Raw genomic sequence first — 22,997 nt, 5'->3', positions numbered from 1 at the left:
TGATCTGAATTTCAGCCATCCGGCAGCATTTGGTCTGGCTGAAATCTTGACCAAACCAAGACTATTCACGGACCTTGTTGAATAGCATGAACAAGGTCTGGATTTTGCAATCTGAATGACCCCGGACTTTAGTGAGTAACCCCTTTAATGTTAGTATTGGATTTTGAGTTCACCATATTTCACTGTTTGGTGACTAAACCCCTTACTGGTCAATTTCAAACATTCTGTTTGTATATAAATGGTGATAGATGACACATACCGATAGATTTCATCATCCAGCTTTCCCATCACAGTTTGGGTTTAGTGCAGATGAAGAGGATCTTGACAAAAAGTAACACAACTTGTTCACATGTTCCTTTGCTGTTTCTTGGACACATTGTGGATATTCCACGTGTGATCTGACTTCCAAATAGTCTGATAATGAGTCTCTTTCTCTCTTTTCAAAGGGGAAAAATAGTTATAAATAATATATATATGTGTGTTTTATTTTCGTGTTTTTCTGTAGTCCACTGCCCATATGACCCTGTTCATTAATAAGGTCGTGTGTAGACATATTAGTGTCGGAACTCCCCACAAGCTTTAAGTACATTCTGTAAATTTGCTGGGTACAATAACCACACATTATAGTCAAACTTAAAACCTGTCCCAACAGTCCCATAATGCCATGCAATTTATCAAAATGATCAAAACAAATGTTCCACTTTTTTGTTTCCCATAGCAACAGCCTGGTAAATCATTCATGATGGTAGAAATCTGTAATTAAATTGTGTTGTAAGAAACAGAAACTATTTAAAATTATTGATTGGTGTCTAGAAAAACAAACTGGTATGGCTGTACAGATAAAATCAACTTTGCAGGTTTGAACTGACTTGATACTGATATTTCCTTATCAATGAACTTTGGTAATTTATTTATGCATCATTCAGGACAATGATTTTACCCAGAAATGTAAATCACTAAACATAATCCTATAACATAACAATGAGTATTGAGGCAGTATTTGATAGACCATTTATTAAAAATGAGGGACTGTTACCTGGAAACAGTTCTTATTGGCACACATAAGTAGAAAGTCTGAGACTATAAAGTCTAGTGTTTTGTTAACACTTCATATTTTAATATTTTGATACATTCTTTTAACAGGTTACTCAGAATGACATTGTTATGTCGGAGAAATTATTTGGTATCCTTGCCTACATAGCATCGTCCAAATTACCACAATCTAAACTTCTTGCAATACTTGGCGACTTCAGGTAAGCGACTAGATGGATTGTTTAGCATGTTCAGCCCAGCATTATGTAACTCAGCATAAGGTTAAATTAAAGTGACTCTCAACACAAATAAAGTTTTTCTAATTTGCTTCTATATAGCTCCGTGTGTCTGCATCTCTTTTTATTTTTTTCTTGAGTGCTCTAGCTTTCGATTGATAGAGAAAGAAAAGTAGGAATTACCTTTCTTTATGTATTGCAGTCAGACAAAACTTGCCAAAGGCGGTGCTTAGACAAGGCTAATGTTACAGTTGCCAATCAAATTTACCACCAATCCTCACTAAAGAGACCAGAGAAGGGAAGAAGGGAAAACAGCAGACATCATAGGCAGACTAGAACAAAATGGCTGTGTCCAGGTATTGAGAAACAATAATACATATAAATAAAGGCAAGTGGCAAGGGGGGAGAGTACAATCATTAAATACAGGGGGCATAAGGTAAGGAGAAAAAAAAGAAAAGAAAAAAAAGTGGCGGGGCAACTTTATTGATGAATATTCTGAAATGTGTCATGGAGACTGTAGTCACTGCTTCCACTGGGGTCATGCATCAGGAAGACAATTTGTTCTGTTATCTTGTCCTTAATATCTAATATACTTTGATAGATGGCATTATTGGCAAGCTGTGGAAAGTTGCAGAGGATTTTATTTAATTTTGAGTATCTGAGTTCAATTACCTATATGGTGAATGCAGCATGGTCTTCATCCTGCTGATCTCAAATGTAAACTCATTAGGTAGAAATCATTTAGCATGCCTGTTACTAGATATGTAACCAGAGCAAAAGTAGTGTCTGACTCAGTCATAAGCTTTAAAACACTCATAATAAACTAAGAGGCCAACACATTTAACTGCAATAGAAAATAAATGTTTACATGTTCTATGCACTGATCAGCCACAACATTAAAATCAATGAAGTGAATAACATTGATTATCGTATATAATTACAACAGTGGCACCTATTAAGGGGTGACATATGTTAGGCAGCAAGTGATCAGTCAGTTCTTGAATTTCATGTATTTGAAGCAGGAAAAATGGGCAAGCAAAAAGATCTAAGTGACTTTGACAAGGCCCAAATATTGATGGCTAGACTATTGGGTAAGAGCATATCCAAAATGGCAAGTCTTGTGTGATGTTCCCGGTATGCAGTTGTTAGTACCTACAAAAGTTGTCATGTGAGGAGCGAAGGCTGGCCTGTCTGGTCCGATCACACAGAAGAACTACAGTAGCTCAAATTGTTAAAAAAAACAAAAACCTGGAAACCTTGGATCCGGCATTCGTGTTGATGTTACTCACCTACCTAATGATTGTTGCAGACCACACACACCCTTTCATGGCAGTGGGGTTCCCTGAAGGCAATGGCCTCTTTCAGAAGGATAATGTATCCTGCCATGCTGCAAAAATTGCTCAGGAATAGTTTGAGGAACATTGTGATGATTGTGACTGAGTACTTGGGCCAAGGTTGTCCCTTTTCCTGGAACAGGATAGCTAAAGTGACTTTAGTCATGTTCCCAAACATCAGCCTAGGCTTGATGAAGGGTTATAACAGACATACTTTATTTAACAAACTCACACATATTTATACAGGCATTCATTCCCACGAGGGGATCATCAACCTAAACAATACAAACCCACCCCAACTCCTCAGTGTCTAGGTCATAACTCAATTAAATGCAAGATAATTTAATTAACTACCAGGGCACCTTACAATAGCATCCTCAAAACATAAGGTGTGCCATATATCCCCAGAGAAGGTTCTGCGGTACAAGGTGTCCAAATACAAACTGGATCAGAGGTGCCTAATCCGAGCAATCACTGGTTAAAGTTTGACTGGGCCAACGCCATCCTTTAATCCGTCACATAGTTCCATGCTGCTGTGTAGTAACCTCTGGTCTCAAATAATGATTTTCAAGGGCACCATATCAGGGATCTCCCAAAAGTCTTTGGTATCCCTGGATGCCTCATCAGTTCCCCAATCTCCCTTCCAAGTAGCGCTTTGTTTGGTGGTCGGAGGCCCTCATTTCCAGATAGGAAGTTGGTTAGGTATTCAAGGTGCTCTGTGGGGTTGTAAGTGATGGTACAATGGGGGAAAATGAGCAAGCAATTTGAGCTCTTTTGGGAGAGTTTACCAGGCATGACGAAGAGTTCAATTTAATTGAGCTGTGGGATGTGCTGGAACAACAAATCCGATCCATGGAGACCCCATCTCGCAACTTGCAGGACTTAAAGGCTCTGATGCTAATATCTTGGTGCCAACTACCACAGGACATGTTCAGAGGTCTTGTGGAGTCCATTTCTTGACTCAAAGATGTTTTGGCAGCACAAGGGTCACCTCCATGTCGCTGATCAGTGTAGTCTTTATGTGTATCGTTTTGTAATGCGTATATATATATATATATATATACCTTCTTTCAGTTGATTTAATGACTTGCACTTGCTTTATGTGAGCTGCCATCTTTGTCCAGAATCTCCCTTATCCAAGTCTTTGCAGTGTCCTGGGAGATATCAAATCTTGACATCATACACAAGTACTATGCATCATGAAAGCAGACTCATAGTAAATTTGCTGTCTAAGCTGTCCTATCTGTGTGGATAGCAACAGAGTGCAAACACTGCATTATTTGAATGTCAGCAAAGAGGCCGTACTTTGGGTGAGAGCCTCGGTTTCTGTCAACTCTACTCAAATGGTTTGAAATAAACTAGATGAACTGCCACCAATTTACTATTAGCTGTAGTGGTTATAGTGCTTAGATTGTCCCTTTAACAGCGTGGCTCACTTGCATTACTGAATTAATGCCAACTCAATCTGCAAACACTTAAAATGAGTTTGAATTTTGTTTTGTTTTTTTATAAATCTTTCTGAACTTGCTAAGAAAATGAAAGTTAAAAATGTTTTATTTGTGTCAGTGTTGTCACTTGCCAAAGAAAAATGCTATTGTCGATTTGCTGTGTGAAATGCTGTCATGCTGTTGTCTTTTTAAAGAAAAAAACCGTTCAATCAATTTCTGGAGGGGAAATCTAAGAAGTATCCAGCAGCAGGCGACGAAAGTAATGACTACCGGAAGTTAGGAGGAGATATCCCAAGCAGAGCGGCATTGCATTACCTTCCTCAAGATCTGCTCAACGAGAAACTGGAGGTAATAGTGTGTTTTTGCTTTCTATATTACTTTCCTTGAATTACAATCACCACATGGTATCTTAAATTAAGCTTTCATCTTGTCACTTTGCTGCTCTTAAAGGGGTCAAGCAAAATTGCAAAGCATACAAAAAAGCAGTAATTTATGATCATTGCTGCTTAATCTAATGCAACAAATTCCAGACATACATATATCCAATATGGAAGCTTGGATGAATGTCTTCATTAAAATTTGTATCGATTAGTTGGTTTATAATGTACTTGACAACTTATATAGACTATTAAAGTTCACTTGTCATGCCTGAAATGACACAGTGATGCTTTAAAGATCATAACAATTCATCTGTACATTGATCTAGTCAAATTATTATCAACTTTTATATTAAAGATTTTGAACATTATACATACAATAATAGCAATAAAAATGTAAAAAGAAAAAAGGGTTAGTTAGGGGTGCTGTGTGTGAGGGGTGCTGTGTGTGAGGGGTGCTGTGTGTGAGGGGTGCTGTGTTTGAGGGGTGCTGTGTGAGGGGTGCTGTGTGAGTGTGAGGGATGCTGTGTGTGTGAGTGAGGGGTGCTGTGTGTGAGTGAGGGGTGCTGTGTGTGAGTGAGGGGTGCTGTGTGTGTGTGTGTGAGGGGTGCTCTGTGTGTGTGTGTGAGGGGCGCTGTATGCATGGGGGGTAGGGGTGCTGTGCTGTGTGGTGGGGGGCTAGGGGTGCTGTGTGTGTGTGTGTGTATGTGTGAAGGGTTCAGCTCTCCTATCCTCCCGCACGATACTATGTGGAGCGTTGCCATGGTAAAGCTCCACACAGATTGCTCGCGGGAGGACAGGAGAGCTGCTTCCTAGAAAGCAGAGTAGGTGCCTGCCGTTTTGGGCAGGCAGGTGCCTACTTTGCATTGCTGCAGACAGCCAGCGGCCCCTTCCCCCGGCGACCTATGGCCGCGTGCCCACAGAGAGGGCCCAGCATGCCACCTGTGGCACGCGTGCCATAGTTTTGCCATCACTGGCATAGAGTCATGTCTACAAATGCTCGCCGTTTAGGGAATAAGATCTATGAACATGTAGCAATAATGGCAACTGATAATGTAGATTTAGTTGCTGTTACTGAGACATGGTATAATGAGAAAAATGACTGGGACATAACAATACCAGGGTACTCTTTATATAGAAAAGACAGGGAAGGCAAGAAAGGGAGAGGGGTGGTCCTGTATGTGAAGGATAACATAAAATCTAGCCTAATAAAAGTTACTGAGGTGAACATAGAGTCCATTTGGGTTACGTTAGAATTTGGTAATCACACAGTAACTCGTGTAGGTGTGATTTATAAGCACCCAGGACAAATAAGAGTTAGATAATCTACTAGTTGAGGAAATAGCTAAAATGACAATGAAGGGGGAAGTTATCATCATGGGTGACTTTAATCTCCCTGATGTGAACTGGAAAACCAAATTAGCTGCTTGTGCCAGGAGCACACATATTTTAAACTCCCTACTGGGATTATCTCTAAAACTAGTCGTTGAGGAGCCAACTCGTTAAGAGGTTGGAGAGTTAACAAATGGAGATTTGGTATCAGATATTACTGTAGGTGAAAGTTTAGGATCCAGTGATCATCAGTCAGTATGGTTTAAAATGAGAACAGTGACTAAGTCACACCACACAAAAACAAAAGTTTTAGACTTTAGAAAAACAAACTTTTCTAAAATTAGAATATGTATAAAGGAGTTATTATCAGACTGGAGCAGTTTAGATGGAGTCCAAGAGAAATGGGATTATTTAACTCCTTAAGGACCGCGGATGTACTAGATACGTCCGACAAAAGCGTTCCTTAAGGAACGCGGATGTACCGAGTACATACACAGTAAATAGGTTACTTACCTGATTGTCACCGTTCCCCCGCCTGCGATCGGTGTTGCTCCTGGTCTGGGGGGACTGCCTGACTGCACAGACAGTCCCCCCTCGGCAAATTAGGCCCCAGCGATTACATGGCCACAATAGGCGTCCCTACTGCATCTGTAAAATAAAAAATATTATGTTTAGTAAAAAAAAAAAAAAAAACGTGTGTGTGTGTATCTGTGTGTGTGTGTGTGTGTGTATATATATATCTATATATAATATGTATATTTATCATTAATATATTATGTCATACTAAGTGTATTTTTATATTAATATATAAATATATTAATATAAAAGTACACTTATAATTAAATTACACACGTGTGTGTGTGTATGTATATATATATATATATATATATATAATATATAACTATATATAATGTGTGTGTGTGTGTGTTCGGTCCGCCCCCTATTCATCATGGAGGTGGGAGGGTCTGGGAGGGAGGGTCTGCTGCTGGTTGGCTGAAATGTGTCTGCTGACTGTGAGGTACAGGGTCAAAGTTTACTCAATGATGACGAATAGGGGGCGGACCGAACACGGTTCACGGCGAACTGTTCGGGACATCACTATATATATATAGTAATTTTATTCTAACTGTATTTTGATAATGTATATATATATTTATATCAAAATACACTTACAAGGAAAATATATATATATTATATATATATATATATATATATCAATAAAAAATAATAAGCTAAAAAATAAGCTAAGAACATGTTAACATTGGTTATTTATAAACGCAGGACAAAAATTCGAAACTATTTAGCCCGGGTGTTTTTGGGCGGTTGTAGGTGCGTAACAGATTTTGGGGGCCAAGGCTAGAAAAAGTGTGTTTTTAAAAAAAAGATTACGGTAATCATATTTTTATTTTTATAGTAACTGATATGTTATGATGAAAATAATGGTATCTTTAGAAAGACCATTTAATAGCGAGAAAAACGGTATATAATATGTGTCAGTACAGTAAATGAGTAAGAGGAAAATTACAACTAAACACAAACAGCACAGAAATGTAAAAACGGCCCAAACGGTAAGAAAATTTAAAAACGGTCTGGTCACTAAAGTGTTAAAAGAAGGCAACAGAAAATTGCTTTAGGCTTGTCAGTAAAAGCAAACAATTTAAGAAACCACTGTGGTACACCGCAAATGTGGCCAAAATAGTAAAAAACAAAATGTTAGCATTTAGTAATTATAAAAAAAAAAACAGAGTAAGGAAGACAGAATGATCTATAAGATTAGGCAGAAAGAGGCTAAGCAAGTTATAAGAGCTTCCAAATCACACACAGAAGAGAAAATAGCACAGTCAGTAAAAAAAAAGGTCACACATTTTTTTTAGATACATAAATGAAAAAAGAAAAGTAAAACAAGGATCAGTTAGATTAAAAACAAAAGAAGGAAGGTATGTAGAAGAGGATAAATGTCTAGCCGACTGCCACAATTAATATTTTTGTTCAGTATTTACAGATGAAAATTAAGGAAATTGACCTGGGTTAGAAAAAAAGGACAAATTAGTAATTTGTTACATTTGAGTTTACAGAGGAAGAGGAAGCCAAATGGCAAATGATTTAGGTAAACTAGAAAAATGGTCAGAGTTATGGCAACTGACATTTAATGTGGATAAGTGCAGATAATGCATCTTGGACATAAAAACCCAAGGGCAGAGTACAGAATATTTGATAGAGTCCTAACCTCAACAGCTGAGGAAAGGGATTTAGGGGTGATTATTTCTGATGACTTAAAGGACCACTATAGTGCCAGGAAAACATACTCGTTTTCCTGGCACTATAGTGCCCTGAGGGTGCCCCCACCCTCAGGGACCCCCTCCCGCCCGGCTCTGGGGAGAGTAAAGGGTTAAATCTTACCTTTATTCCAGCGCCGGGCGGGGAGCTCTCCTTCGCCTCCGATCCTCCCTTTCGGCTGAATGTGCATGCGCGGCAAGAGCTGTGCGCGCATTCAGCCGGTCGCATAGGAAAGCATTTACAATGCTTTCCTATGGACGCTTGCGTGCTCTCACTGTGATTTTCACAGTGCGAATCACGCAAGCGCCTCTAGCGGCTGTCAGTGAGACAGCCACTAGAGGATTTAGAGGCTGGCTTAACCCTTATATAAACATAGCAGTTTCTCTGAAACTGCTATGTTTATATAAAAAAGGGTAAACCTAGAGGGACCTGGCACCCAGACCACTTCATTAAGCTGAAGTGGTCTGGGTGCCTAGAGTGGTCCTTTAAAGAGCAGCAGGAAATGCTAGCAGAATGCTTGGTTGTATAGAGAGAGGTATCAGCAGTAGAAAGAGGGAAGTGCACTGGTGAGACCTCACTTGGAGTATTGTACGCAGTACTGGAGACCGTATCTTCAGAAGAATATTGATACATTAGAGAGAGTTCAGAGAAGGGCTACTAAACTGGTTCATGGATTGCAGGATAAAACTTACCAGGAAAGGTTAAAGGATCTTAACATGTATAGCTTGGAGGAAAGACGAGACAGGGGTGATATGATAGAAACATTTAAATACATAAAGGGAATCAAAACAGTAAAGGAGAAGACTATATTTGAAAGAAGAAAAACAACTACAGGACATAGTCTTAAATTAGAGGGGCAAATGTTTAAAAATAATATCAGGAAGTATTACTTTACTGAGAGGGTAGTGGATACATGGAATAGCCTTCCAGCTGAAGTGGTAGAGGTTAACACAGTGACGGAAATTAAGTATGCGTGGGATAGGCATAAGGCTATCCTAACTATAAGATAAGGCCAGGGACTAATGAAAGTATTTAGAAAACTGGGCAGACTAGATGGGCCGAATGGTTCTTATCTGCCGTCACATTCTATGTTTCTATGATGGCTGCCCTTACCCAATTGTTCTGAGATCTCAGAAATGGATTTGGATTGGGGATATATAACACTTTGAAAATCTCTACTTTAGAAAAAAAGTAGAGGTACTGTTTCATATTATTCCTATATTTCATCTGGGCCCACCTCTAAATTGAAATTTATGTTGGCGTGGCAAAAAGATTTGGGAACACTACAAATTACAGGATTGGTTTAGCTTTTCCTCGCCTTGCCACACATGTGCCAATCACCTTGAGAATCAGTATAAAATTCTCTATATATGGCGAGAGCCTACGATCTCCAATATCTAACAAGCAGTACAATTTCTGGAAATTTCGGCAACATAGTTCATAACTACATGGAGGTGAATTGTAATCTACATAGCTTTGTGGATAGCAGTTCACTTTAAGATAACATGTGGATTGTGCTCTCCATAGAGTTGGCTAAAGCAATATAACTTATTTAAACCGATAACAAAAAAAATGTATAATTGTAGCTATTAAGATCATATATTTAAAATAAATGGAGCATATATTGGTCTTTAGAAGACAGCAGTTTAACATACACATTTTTTTACTCTTTTTTTTTTTTTAATGTATATAAATATTTATATTGAGTTCATACTTGTTAGTTAAGTCGGGCATTTCCACTGCCTGATAGATCCTGTCTAAATGTAATCATTAGAGTTATTAAATATGCTTCTGGAGTGCTCTATAATGAGCGCGTGCAATAATCAGTGAATTACGGCATTCTTGAAACACGCGTGAATTCTTTGTCTCATTCTGTTGTTAGAACATTTCACAGCTGGTTTCATATCTTACTTTGGGTTTAAATACTCACATTAAAAAGAATATCCGCCAAGTCCTGTTTCCCATCAGCAATAAAATAGCAAAGTAAATATGATTTGCCACTAAAAGCCCTGCTAATGAGGATCCCCAGTTGAGCTTGTTTGTGAAAAAATAAGTTTCTCATAGTAATCAGCTGGAAAGGATTTTCTGACGCTTATCAAATGTTTTTTAATTTTTTTTTTTTTTATGGTTAGCATGGGTGACCCAAGTCAAGGTCTAATGCTTTCAGGCAGAAAAAATCCCAACTCATTGTTTTGACTTTTCATTAGCTTATAATGATGTGATAACATGTAGCTCAGTATTAAATCAGTATTTTCAGGATAATGTTGCTCTGTTTTTACTTCAGTTATGTGTCACAGCTTGTTGTGACTTTACATTTCCTCCAAGAATTTGTTTACACATACACTGTGTGCAGAATTATTAGGCAAATGAGTATTTTGACCACATCATCCTCTTTATGCATGTTGTCTTACTCCAAGATGTATAGGCTCGAAAGCCTACTACCAATTAAGCATATTAGGTGATGTGCATCTCTGTAATGAAAAGAGGTGTGGTCTAATGACATCAACACCCTATATCAGGTGTGCATAATTATTAGGCAACTTCCTTTCCTTTGGCAAAATGGGTCAAAAGAAGGACTTGACAGGCTCAGAAAAGTCAAAAATAGTGAGATATCTTGCAGAGGGATGCAGCACTCTTAAAATTGCAAAGCTTCTGAAGCGTGATCATCGAACAATCAAGCGTTTCATTCAAAATTGTCAACAGGGTCGCAAGAAGCGTGTGGAGAAACCAAGGCGCAAAATAACTGCCCATGAACTGAGAAAAGTCAAGCGTGCAGCTGCCAAGATGCCACTTGCCACCAGTTTGGCCATATTTCAGAGCTGCAACATCACTGGAGTGCCCAAAAGCACAAGGTGTGCAATACTCAGAGACATGGCCAAGGTAAGAAAGGCTGAAAGACGACCACCACTGAACAAGACACACAAGCTGAAACGTCAAGACTGGGCCAAGAAATATCTCAAGACTGATTTTTCTAAGATTTTATGGACTGATGAAATGAGAGTGAGTCTTGATGGGCCAGATGGATGGATTGGTAAAGGGCAGAGAGCTCCAGTCCGACTCAGACGCCAGCAAGGTGGAGGTGGAGTACTGGTTTGGGCTGGTATCATCAAAGATGAGCTTGTGGGGCCTTTTCGGGTTGAGGATGGAGTCAAGCTCAACTCCCAGTTTCTGGAAGACACCTTCTTCAAGCAGTGGTACAGGAAGAAGTCTGCATCCTTCAAGAAAAACATGATTTTCATGCAGGACAATGCTCCATCACACGCGTCCAAGTACTCCACAGCGTGGCTGGCAAGAAAGGGTATAAAAGAAGAAAATCTAATGACATGGCCTCCTTGTTCACCTGATCTGAACCCCATTGAGAACCTGTGGTCCATCATCAAATGTGAGATTTACAAGGAGGGAAAACAGTACACCTCTCTGAACAGTGTCTGGGAGGCTGTGGTTGCTGCTGCACGCAATGTTGATGGTGAACAGATCAAAACACTGACAGAATCCATGGATGGCAGGCTTTTGAGTGTCCTTGCAAAGAAAGGTGGCTATATTGGTCACTGATTTGTTTTTGTTATGTTTTTGAATGTCAGAAATGTATATTTGTGAATGTTGAGATGTTATATTGGTTTCACTGGTAAAAATAAATAATTGAAATGGGTATATATTTGTTTTTTGTTAAGTTGCCTAATAATTATGCACAGTAATAGTCACCTGCACACACAGATATCCCCCTAAAATAGCTATAACTAAAACAAACTAAAAACTACTTCCAAAAATATTCAGCTTTGATATTAATGAGTTTTTTGGGTTCATTGAGAACATGGTTGTTGTTCAATAATAAAATTAATCCTCAAAAATACAACTTGCCTAATAATTCTGCACTCCCTGTATATCTGAAATCTATATGTGAACATGCAAGACTGACCCACTTACACTAATTTTAGATTGGTTGCTGCTTTTTTACTCTTTTATTTTTCCCATTCCTGAAAGTCCTGAGAAAATTAGTTAATGTTTTCTTCTATAGGATCACATTTCTGGAGTTATTATTTGGAGTAATTTATTGTCGATTATTTTATGTGTCCAAAGATATTCCAGGAATGTGATCATATAAAAAGCCATTGCAATGCAGATCAACAAAGTTGCCAGTTCTACAAAGTCTGCAGGAATGTGTTCACTTCCCACCCCCCATGACCCGAGCTTCTGGTGGGAGGATATTTGCAGTTTTTCAGGGACACTTGGACCCGGTCTGTCTCAGAACGTGGCTGTGATTTTATCAGGTTACTGGCTGGACTTTCAGCACTGCCCTCCTCTGGATTGGTTCCTGCTTTTTCATCCTTCCTGTGACCCTCTCAAGGCTCAGACCTTTCTGGATATATTCCTTCTTTGGGATCAGGAACACATTTTGAGTTCAACCCCAAACCCTGTTTGGGATCATAAAGAAGATACATTTTTCTGTTCCCAAACAGGGTCTGGGGTGCAACTCAAAACCTGTTCCTGAAGCCAATTATGGAGAGAACATCCAGCCAATCCTGGAGCTCTGGTCCTTGAACTTGTTCCTCAGGGGGAGGCACTGGAGGGCCAGTTCCTAATAACTGTCAGTCTGACGCATGCATAATAATTGTAATCTGATCCTTCCAAATCAAAACTTTTTCTTGTAGTTCACCTTTCAAGACTGGCCCTGCCAGTTTATCTACTTGCCCTTTCTACTGGTAGTAGAGTGGTCTCCAGAGTATTCACCAAGATGCTTGGTGCTCTGATGGCCTATGCGAGCATCTTTGGCATTTTTCTGATACTTGGACGATCATGGTACACGTGACTTCTTACAACCTGGCGGTCTAGTCTTGGTCAAGTACGGGTGATGTATCAACCTCTCAAAGAGCTCACTGGTGCCTGGCGTGCAAGTTTATTTCCTGGCCTCCATAGAAATTAAGTGGTTCATCCAGAAGTTCGGCTCTGTCTTTGATGGCTTGTAGATTGGTTGTTTGATGTTTCATTGCAGATGTTTTCAAATAAGATCATTGAGGCCTTACTTCAAACTTGCCAACCTATAACCAGTCGCTTTTACCACAAAGTATGCCACACATCCCTGGCATGCTGTTTTTTCTTGGTGGGTACCGTTGGAAGTCTTTTAAGCTTCCTTGCACTGTTGGATTCCTTCAAGAAGGATTGGATAAGTGTTTGGCCAGACAGAAATACCTTGAAGACTCAAATTTCAGCTCTTTTAGGACTTTAAATCCTTGGACTCTGAACATGGTATTCTATGTGCTGTGTACTGTGCCTATGCTTACTTATATTCACATTTGTTATCCTAGAAGGTCTTGTTTCTTCTGACCGTTTCCTCTGCAATAAATATTTCTGAAAATTTCTTTAGCTTGTGGGCTCCTTCTTTTGTTTTTTAATTTCCTTTTTCCAAAGTGTTGCCTCTAATTTAAACCAAACTGTTGTTGTTCTTTCCTTTTGTCCTTCGCCTGAGAAGGAGAGGTTGTTCCATAATTTGTAAAGTATTCTGCTGAGGCCTTTTGGCTATTCTGGAATTCTTCTTTGCTTGGTTATTATTCTTGACCCCATCTAGGTAAAAAAGGCTTCAACCTCATTTTTGTCAAGTGGCTCCAATATGCCCTGGCTAACAAGCCAGCTCCTGAGAGGATTACTACTTCCTTTTTTACTAAAACCGTGGCTTCCTCGTGGGCCTCCCTCCCTAATGTTTCTGTGGACTAAATCAGAAAGTCAGACACTTGATTGTCATTGCATACTTTTCCATTTTTTTCCCTTTTTGATCTTTTTTTGTTTGTTGATAGTTCCCATGTAATCACCGTCGCTATCCACCCTACCTTTTGAGGTGACAACATGTCCTTCTCTGTTTGGTAAAAAGGAATCATTCATGAAAACACAACAAATTGTGTATTTTACCTGCCAAATTAATTTATTTTGGGATGGTTGAAGCCCACATAACTTTGTCCTTCATTTACTACAATTAGAACTTGAACTCTACAGTATACTAGAGCTGTATTCCTTCCATCTGGAACAAAATGAGTTTGACACACATTTAACTTTTTTATATACATATTTTTGAAACTGGCTATTCAAGACTGGGCTTGTTTGAAATTTACAGAAATTTAACTTTTTTTTTTGTAAACTCAGATTGATTTCTACCTGTTTGCACGCTGTTAATGTAAGTAGAAAGCATTGTAAACTAAGCTTGGTACATATTGGCTGTTATGGGGTTTTGATTATCGAATCCTCCCTTGGTGTCATTGGGGGGGGGTGGAGGAGTATCTGTAGTCTGACTGCCCTCAAGTGTGCAATGTGTTTCTGAGCTCATATCTAGTTAACGTTTTTTTGTTCTCAGATTAACTCAATCGCCTAAACAAAATGTAGATATGGTTAAAGGAAAGTGGAAAAAAACATTTGGATTATGCTAACCCAAACCCTAGAAACCACTGGGGGGGTTATGTTTTATTAATACAGGCAGACTAGCTAGACTAGCTTTGGCACATAACACAAAAAATGCATTATTGAAGTCTGCATTGGTAAACTGGAAGTCAGCAGTATGTACTATTTCCAAGCACCCAGAACACGAGAATAAACTAGTAAAAGAAAGTGACACATAGTACAGGAAGCTACCCAAAACATATAAAACATATACAGTTATTCACTAAAGTGAATTTCAAATTTAGAGTCAAAACAGCCAGACTAGGGCCAACACTTAGAACAGGTCAGAGAGTGCTCCATAGAGCAAATCACGTGGTCAGACCATGCTCCAGTACTAGCGAACCTAATGGACCTATATGAATCCACACATAGGAGCCCCTGGAGACTGAACGACTCTTAGATCCAAACTTTACAAACGAATTAGAAACCGAACTCACACACTATTTCAAATAAAACGAGGCAAGCCCACAAGTCAGTGATTAGGGGGCTATTAATAAAGAGAGCAGCTTTCCTAAAACGTCGGGCACAGGCACAAACACGGGAATGGCAAAAACAATTACAAGACCTCACAATCCAAAACCAGCTGAACCCGACACAGGACCTAAAGAAACACATAATGCAAATCACACGAGACATCCATAAGCAAGCACTGGACACCACCGGGCACAACCTCCACAGACTGAAAGCAACACACTACGCGCAGGAGAACAAAGCGGGCAAATTAGTGGCACAGCACCTCAAGGCCAAACAAACGAAACAAAAGATAGCACACCTCATCTTAACGGCAGGCCACAAAGTTACAGCACCCAAAGATATTAGCAATGTGTTTGGACAATACTACAACTCATTATACAACTTAGCAACAGACGCCCAAACACACCAACCACAACCAAAAGCCATACAAGACTACTTAAGCAAGATCCCAAAGCCCACGCTTACACCATTACAACAACAAACACTAGACGCCAAAATCACCCAAGACGAGGTGACCACGGCCATCCAAAATATGCCGCTGGGCAAATCACCAGGCCCAGACGGCTTCGCCAACTGCTACTATAAAAAATTCCAAACCATCCTCACACCACACTTAACGAAAGCTGTCAATGAAGCCACCGCCCTTCAACGCCTACCGACCGAAACGTTACTGGCCCACATAATCACGCTCCCAAAACCGGGAAAACCACCCACATGCCCACAAAACTTCCGCCCCGTATCTCTCTTAAATACGGACGCCAAACTGTATGCCAAAATATATGCATCACGTCTCGGAAACCTGTTACTACACATTATACACACTGATCAGGTAGGGTTCATAAAAATTAGACAAGGAGGTGATAACACCAGGAAAGTCCTTGATATACTTTACAGTGCCCAACGCATGAAAATAGGAAGTGTGATGGTTTTGTTGGATGCGGAGAAGGCCTTTGACCGCCTGGGATGTGAGTTCCTGGAACAGGTCCTCGTTAGGGTTGGGGTGCCAGGGAGCTTCCTCTTGGCGGTCAGGGCCTTATACAACGCACCATCAGCACGAGTAGTGAACGCAGGATTTGTCTCGGACCCCTTCATCATCACTTACGGCTCCCGACAGGGATGCCCTCTGTCGCCCCTACTTTATGTGCTAGCTCTCGAGCCGCTGGCGATTGCCATAAAGCAACATGCATCGATTCATGGTATACAGGTGGGAGGCAGGGAATACAAAACAAACCTATTCGCAGACGACATCTTACTAACTGTGACCCAACCCCACATATCTCTAACCAACCTAATGGCTACCATTATAGAATATGGGAAAGACTCCTACTATAAGCTGAATGTCTCGAAAACCCAAGCCATGGGAATTGGGCTATCAACAGATACACTAACAAGACTTAAAACGGCCTTCCCCTTTGACTGGCGGACTGACCACCTAACATACCTAGGAATTAAAATACCACCCAATCTAGGCAAACTACTCGAGATAAACTACACCACATTGAGGAAGGAAATAGCTAATACACTGACGAGTTGGAAAGGGAAATACCTGTCATGGGTGGGGAGGATAGCAGCCATAAAAATGATATTGCTCCCAAAATACCAATACCTATTACGCACCCTACCTATAGCATTGCCAACAACATACCTAGACAACCTACAAAGAGTGCTAACTCACTTTATATGGGCAGACAAAAAAACAAGAGTAGCAGCAAAAATCTTACAACTGCCAGTAGCGAAAGGGGGACTCGGACTCCCAAGTATACGGACATACTATACAGCAGCACAATTGACAGCAGTCAAAGCGGCCACTGCAGAGGGGGAATTACTACAATGGACCCAAATAGAGGCTCATTGGATAGGCAGACAGAGCCTGAGAGATCTCTTCTGGTTACCTAGGCCACTACGCTCACAAACCATGAACCCCCTGCCCACCACGACACTGACACTGAAACACTGGGATGAAACGCGAGCAAAAGGAGGGAACCCGAGGATCATATGCCGAGATGCACCACTATTATGACTAACAGTAAGCATCCCAACACTAGTAACGAAAACATGGAGGGAGGCGGGCTGCACAACAATTAAACTCTGATACAAACACGGCTACCTACTCCCCTTCCCGGAACTCCAAACACAATACAGCTTACCCAGCAGAGCAATCTTCCCATACCTACAAATGAAATCGCTACTCACCGAAATAGAACTACAGAACCAAGGGGCACTACACACACACAAGGTGGAAACCGTGTGTTTGACAAACAGACCCCCTAAGAAAACGCTTTCAACACTATACACGGCCCTGCTAGACACAGAAGCGGATGATATAATGGTATTTCAACAAGCATGGCACAAAGAGCTGGGGCACACCATAGAGCAAGAAGAGTGGCAGAAAGCCTACGGGGCACATAAAGGGAACACACTATGCACTTCACACTTGGAGACCATAAGAAAGCTTCAATATAGATGGTACTTGGTACCAGAGAGACTGGCAGTGATATACCCAGGCTCCCCTAACAACTGTTGGCGATGTGGGGAAGCAAGGGGCACAATGGGACACATATGGTGGGAGTGCTCAAAACTCAAACCATTCTGGAAGGAGGTGGAAACAATAGCTAGGGACCTACTGGGCAGGCCATGGCCATTGAATATCGAACAATGCATATTATTCATGTTACCACCCGTAACACACAAAACAGAAAAAGGTCTGATATTTAATTTGATGATAGCAGCGGTGACACTCATAGCAAGATCATGGAAGTCAACACAGGTACCCACAAGAGAGGTGCTGCTAGACCAAGTCACTCTAAATTCGAAATATAAAGCGATGGCAGACAAACCCATACACCCACGAAAACATATAAAGCAAGCGGGAGAGAGATAGAGGGAATACCTAGAGAAAAACCCACACAATACCTAACTAAAGACATAGCAACAATGAGGTACATATCAATATGACGCCACAACGCACAACAAAAAACAGATGCCATAGACCCTCCACGAAAACCAGGGAAGGGTAGACACGAGAACTATGCAAACTATTAAAAGGAACAGGCACGAGTCAAAATGAACCAATTGGAATGTGTAATGTGTAATGTGCAATGTGTATACACCCCCAAAATGTAACAGACTGTACCTGCATACCCCTATTTTCTTTTCTGTACCCTGGCGAGCAGGCGCTGAAAGATGAACAATGTGAAACAATAAAAAAAACAAGTTTCAAATTGAAAAAAAAAAAACAGCCAGACTGGAGAAATTATTTAGGTCTATACTTTCAATGTGGTTAGACTGGGTTTAAGTGTAAAATTAATTTTGAATTATCATCTTAGAAAATAACCCTGATAGCACTAATAAAAAAAAATTTGCTGAGTAAAGTAATGCATTGTATAGTATGTAAGAAAGAGAATTAAAATGTGTATTATATTATTCAGATACATTTGAACTGTTATACATTCTACACTCAAAAAAAAAAAAAAATTTAATTGTTTCAGGAAATAAGATTTACTTGAGTCTTTTTTCACTTTAAAGCAACTACCCTCCCTGATCCTCCTCCCTAAGAAATTGGTAGATTTAACTATCCATTGTTTATTTACACATTTTAGTATTCATTATTTATTTTTTATTTTATAATGACTAAATCGAAGTCCTATGTTAAATCTCAGCCTGTTCCAGGTGTCATAAGCTTCCACTTTCGATATAATTTCTAAACATTAAAACCCTTGCCAAACAGTATATTTGAGCAGAAAAGACATCTGTCAAGAGAGACCCACATCAAGCTCAGTCCAGTGGCTGCCTTAGGCACCAGTCCTGCTTGGGGTCGGCATGCCCTGATTTTATTATGGGCATTTTCTTACCTGAAAACTGCAGGGGACAGGCCTCATAGGACATGTGGGGACTCAAGGTTGCTGTCCCTTCTTAGGAGAGAAGTTTCACTATCTGTGCATTCTTTAGAGCTTGTCTCATTTGATACAAGTATGTTTTGGTTGATTTGTTTAATTCATGTTGTTTTTTTTTCTAATAGTAGCCTGCTCCATTGTCCTTCTTTAATATATTACCCTCTATGTACCCACATTTGAACAACACAGCTACTTATACCTCTTTATGGTTTTCTTATAATATTATTTTCCTTTGCACGATTTCACTGTTCATTCTTTACTTAAAATACACTTGTACTTGTTTACCGTGGGTTTGGTTTTTGAATATTTACAGTTTTGTCACAAAATGATACCCATGTGTTATGTAGTTACGTGTAAGATTATCAATCTGTAATAATAATAAATAATACAAATTGAAAAAAGTAAATATTAATTTTTTTTAAGCTATAAATGTCCACTGTATGCTGCAGATCCCTAGAATATTCATGGTTCAGGAAGTGGCTGAGATTCCTTTGTCAATCCTGACCCTCCTTAATGGGAGTCGTACAATGTGTGCACACTATGCTTCCCCTATGACTTCTCAATGTGGTTTTGGATGATGACAGGAGAGTCATACAGATAGTTCCTTACACCCTACACTATGGAAGGATCAAAATTGGGTGAACTATGTTCCTCTAAAAAAATAAACAAAATATTTTATCTGACTTCCTAAAATAATTTTTCATAAGCACAAAAGTCATTCCACACTAGTGCTAAAACCATATTATAGTGAATTTAACGCGTGCCTTGTCTATATAGAATGCAGTTAACCAAAATCTTGTATTTCTATTTTAGCTCTACATGCACCTACACTCTCCTCAGTTGTTTAAATTAATAACTAGCCTGCAATCTGATGTCTCTTTGTGCATTTGTTTAGTATATAGAGGGAAAATAATTGCTTTCCCACTTATTACATGAATGCTTTCTAAATGTACAGGTGTGCATTCATTTAATTACAATGTTACCCTGTCTCCATGTATACTGGGTGCAACACAATACTGGGTGAGTTTAAAAAAAAAAAATTAAAAAAAAAAAATTTCCATCTCATATTTCCACAAGATCCCTTCTCAATAATCAATGTTTTGAGAATGTATATTAATAATTTGGGTGTTTTTGTGACTTTTTGATCTAGCTTCAAATGTAAGATTTAGACAGTTGTTTCTTACTTAATGAAGCAGTTTTAGTGTATAGATCATGTCCCTGCAGTCTCACTGCTCAATTCGCTGCCATTTAGGAGTTAAATCCCTTTGTTTATTAACCATAGTCACACCTCCCTGCATGTGACTTACACAGCCTTCCTAAATACTTCCTGTAACGAGTCATCTAATGTTTATCCTTTCTTTATTGCAAGTTCTGTTTAGTTTAGATTTTCTTACCCCCTGCTATGTTAAAATCTTGCTAGACCCTGCAGGAGCCTCCTGTATGTGATTAAAGTTCAATTTACAGAGAAAGAGATACACTTGTTTAAGGTAAATTACATCTGATTGAAAGTGAAACCAGTTTTTTTTTCATGCAGGCTGTGTCAGTCAGAGTCAGGGGAGGTGTGACAAGGGCTGCATGAACAGAAACAAAGTGATTTAACTCCTAAATGGCAGAGAATTGAGCAGTGAAACCTGAGAAGCATGATCTATACACTAAAACTGCTTCATTAAGCTAAAGTTGTTTAGGTGACTATAGTGTTCCTTTAAAACCGAACTCTGGAAATACTATCATTTAATCAAACTTAGAAAATCACTGATAACTCATGCTAACCTTTTTCACGACATGCTCTTTTAAATTTATTTTAAAGAGTTAGAAAATGGCATCACAATCCAATGCAGGCAAGACAGATTCGAAGCATAACAAGGCAAGTGAAAAGCAGACATAGAAACATTGTTTTCTAAATGCTGACTGCCATATGCAAAGGACGCCGTTTATAACGGAGACTGACAAGTGAGTTAAGATGGAGGTTTCTAGTAGCAAGATAAAGACGTGTGGAATTGTACATTCGTCAGCGTCTTATTAAAAATCCTGGAAAGTGACAGTTTCACCTTTAATCTGAAAATTGCACCACTCCTGTGTTTTCGGTTATATATTTCTTTAGAATTAAATACCGTTACATTAGAAATAAATGTTATTTATGTGACTATCATTTTAGACCTCTTTTTTTTTTTTTTTATCCTATGCAGGCAGAAACCTGACAAATACTTTGTTTGTTTGTTTTACTTCAAATACCTATGCTAATTACTAAAATGAATGAATGTTTTCTTTTTAGGAAATCAAAGAAAAGAAGGCCTTTTGCCATACCTACGTGCAGGACCTTGCAAATGAAGCTGCTGACATCAATATGAAAAATGAATCCCTGCAAAAGTTATGGCCGCAGATGTTCATTGAACTTGTCAGAGATGCAGTGATTGAAGTTCGTGATAAAAACTCCTACATGAAACAATGCTTACAAAGGATCTGTGAGCAAAAATAGCCATGCAAAACCACAATTTGGGCACGTTCCAGATATCCTTTCTAACCAAGACAACACTATAATTCAGTATTCTCCTTAAAACCGTACTTTTCTATTTCCAAAAATGCATTTTTCCTCTTTCCCTAAGATTTCAAGTATTCGAATATTACCACAAGGTTTAAAATTAATTTCAATCAAGAAATTATTGTAGAGGAGAATCAAGCCATGAAGTCTTCCACTTTTTGTCGCTTTTGAGGACTTTGTGGAAAGGGTCCTTCACGGGATATTCACTTTGTCTGAAGATAATCCTCGTTTCAATTAATTTTGCTTTTTATGAGTCTTTGTTTAAGAAAAAGTCTAATAAATTCTCTCTTTTGACATGTTGTGAATCTTTATGTAACTAACAAAGCCAGGTGTCAAGACAAGATTATGTTAATAAATCCTCAACATTTGGGTCTATTTTTGTAAAGGCCAGCATGCTCACCTGTATGATCCAGGCAGGACTGAAAGTGATAACACCAGATACATAAGGTAGTCAATCAAGTGACATTGTGTAGGGCAGCCAGATGTCATACTTATACAAATGTATAAAATAGAATATGCTGATAATACTATACAAAATACATAGCTTGATACCCCTGTGACATCTCGACATCAGGATGAAAATAGTTTTCATCCTGAATTTCAGTAAAATTCCAACACAGTCAATATGAGTATTTTATAGAGTATGTCATTCTATAAAAAAAATTCTTAAAAATAAATGCAATGTTATGCATTTGGTATGAAGAGTAAACTGGAGAAAACTGATGAGCAACACTGTAGACAGAACAGGCAAAATATGTAAAATCCTTACCACTTCATGCATTAAATTTACCTCATTGATCAGTATGCGAAAATCAAATGCCTATTTTCAATCGCTGCGTAAGATCAAAAATAACAAGCATAATGACTGGGACAATTAAAACAGACACCTTTTTGCATAATATGCTAGTAGCATTTCCTCAGAGGCACCATATAAAACAAATGGTTTAAAAATAAAAATTAAAAAATGACCTGCCTAGCAATAAACCAATAAATATGATTTCATTAAAAGAAAAGAAAAAAAAAACATATGCACGACTTCATGTTTGTAACTGTCTTTATCTGTTTTATGTTAGTTAGGTCTACTATTTTAACAATGTATCGAAAAACCTGATACATTATTATAATTATTATCGCCATTTATATAGCGCCAACAGATTCCGTAGAGCTTTACAATATTATGAGAGGGGGGGATTTAACTATAAATAGGACAATTACAACAGCCTGATTCCCCAACTTTGCAAGCCCATTCCTTCAGTGAGCAAGCCTGATCAGAGTCTGCAAAGCCTGATTCCCCAACTTTGCAAGCCCATTCCTTCAGTGAGCAAGCCTGATCGTCTGCAAAGCCTGATTCCCCAACTTTGCAAGCCCATTCCTTCAGTGAGCAAGCCTGATCAGAGTCTGCAAAGCCTGATTCCCCAACTTTGCAAGCCCATTCCTTCAGTGAGCAAGCCTGATCGTCTGCAAAGCCTGATTCCCCAACTTTGCAAGCCCATTCCTTCAGTGAGCAAGCCTGATCAGAGTCTGCAAAGCCTGATTCCCCAACTTTGCAAGCCCATTCCTTCAGTGAGCAAGCCTGATCGTCTGCAAAGCCTGATTCCCCAACTTTGCAAGCCCATTCCTTCAGTGAGCAA

General features: G+C 39.2%; 1 protein-coding gene across 1 annotated transcript in view; it reads left to right on the top strand.

The window, feature by feature from the left end:
• LRRC49 (leucine rich repeat containing 49) overlaps window positions 1-21,660 on the top strand; it is a 128,807-nt gene extending 107,147 nt beyond the window's left edge. Inside the window, exons 15-17 of the mRNA XM_063449127.1 lie at window positions 1,144-1,253; window positions 4,246-4,399; window positions 21,100-21,660. Of these exons, the coding sequence (XP_063305197.1) occupies window positions 1,144-1,253; window positions 4,246-4,399; window positions 21,100-21,303 (468 nt within the window). The 3' untranslated portion in view covers window positions 21,304-21,660. The remainder of the gene's footprint in view (window positions 1-1,143; window positions 1,254-4,245; window positions 4,400-21,099) is intronic.
• The last annotated feature ends 1,337 nt before the right edge of the window (window positions 21,661-22,997 follow it).

This window comes from Pelobates fuscus, chromosome 3 (genome assembly GCF_036172605.1).
Source record: "Pelobates fuscus isolate aPelFus1 chromosome 3, aPelFus1.pri, whole genome shotgun sequence".
Classification (NCBI taxonomy): Eukaryota; Metazoa; Chordata; class Amphibia; order Anura; family Pelobatidae; genus Pelobates; species Pelobates fuscus.
Note: the sequence above shows the minus strand (reverse complement) of the source record. Positions and strands in the feature narration are given on the sequence as shown.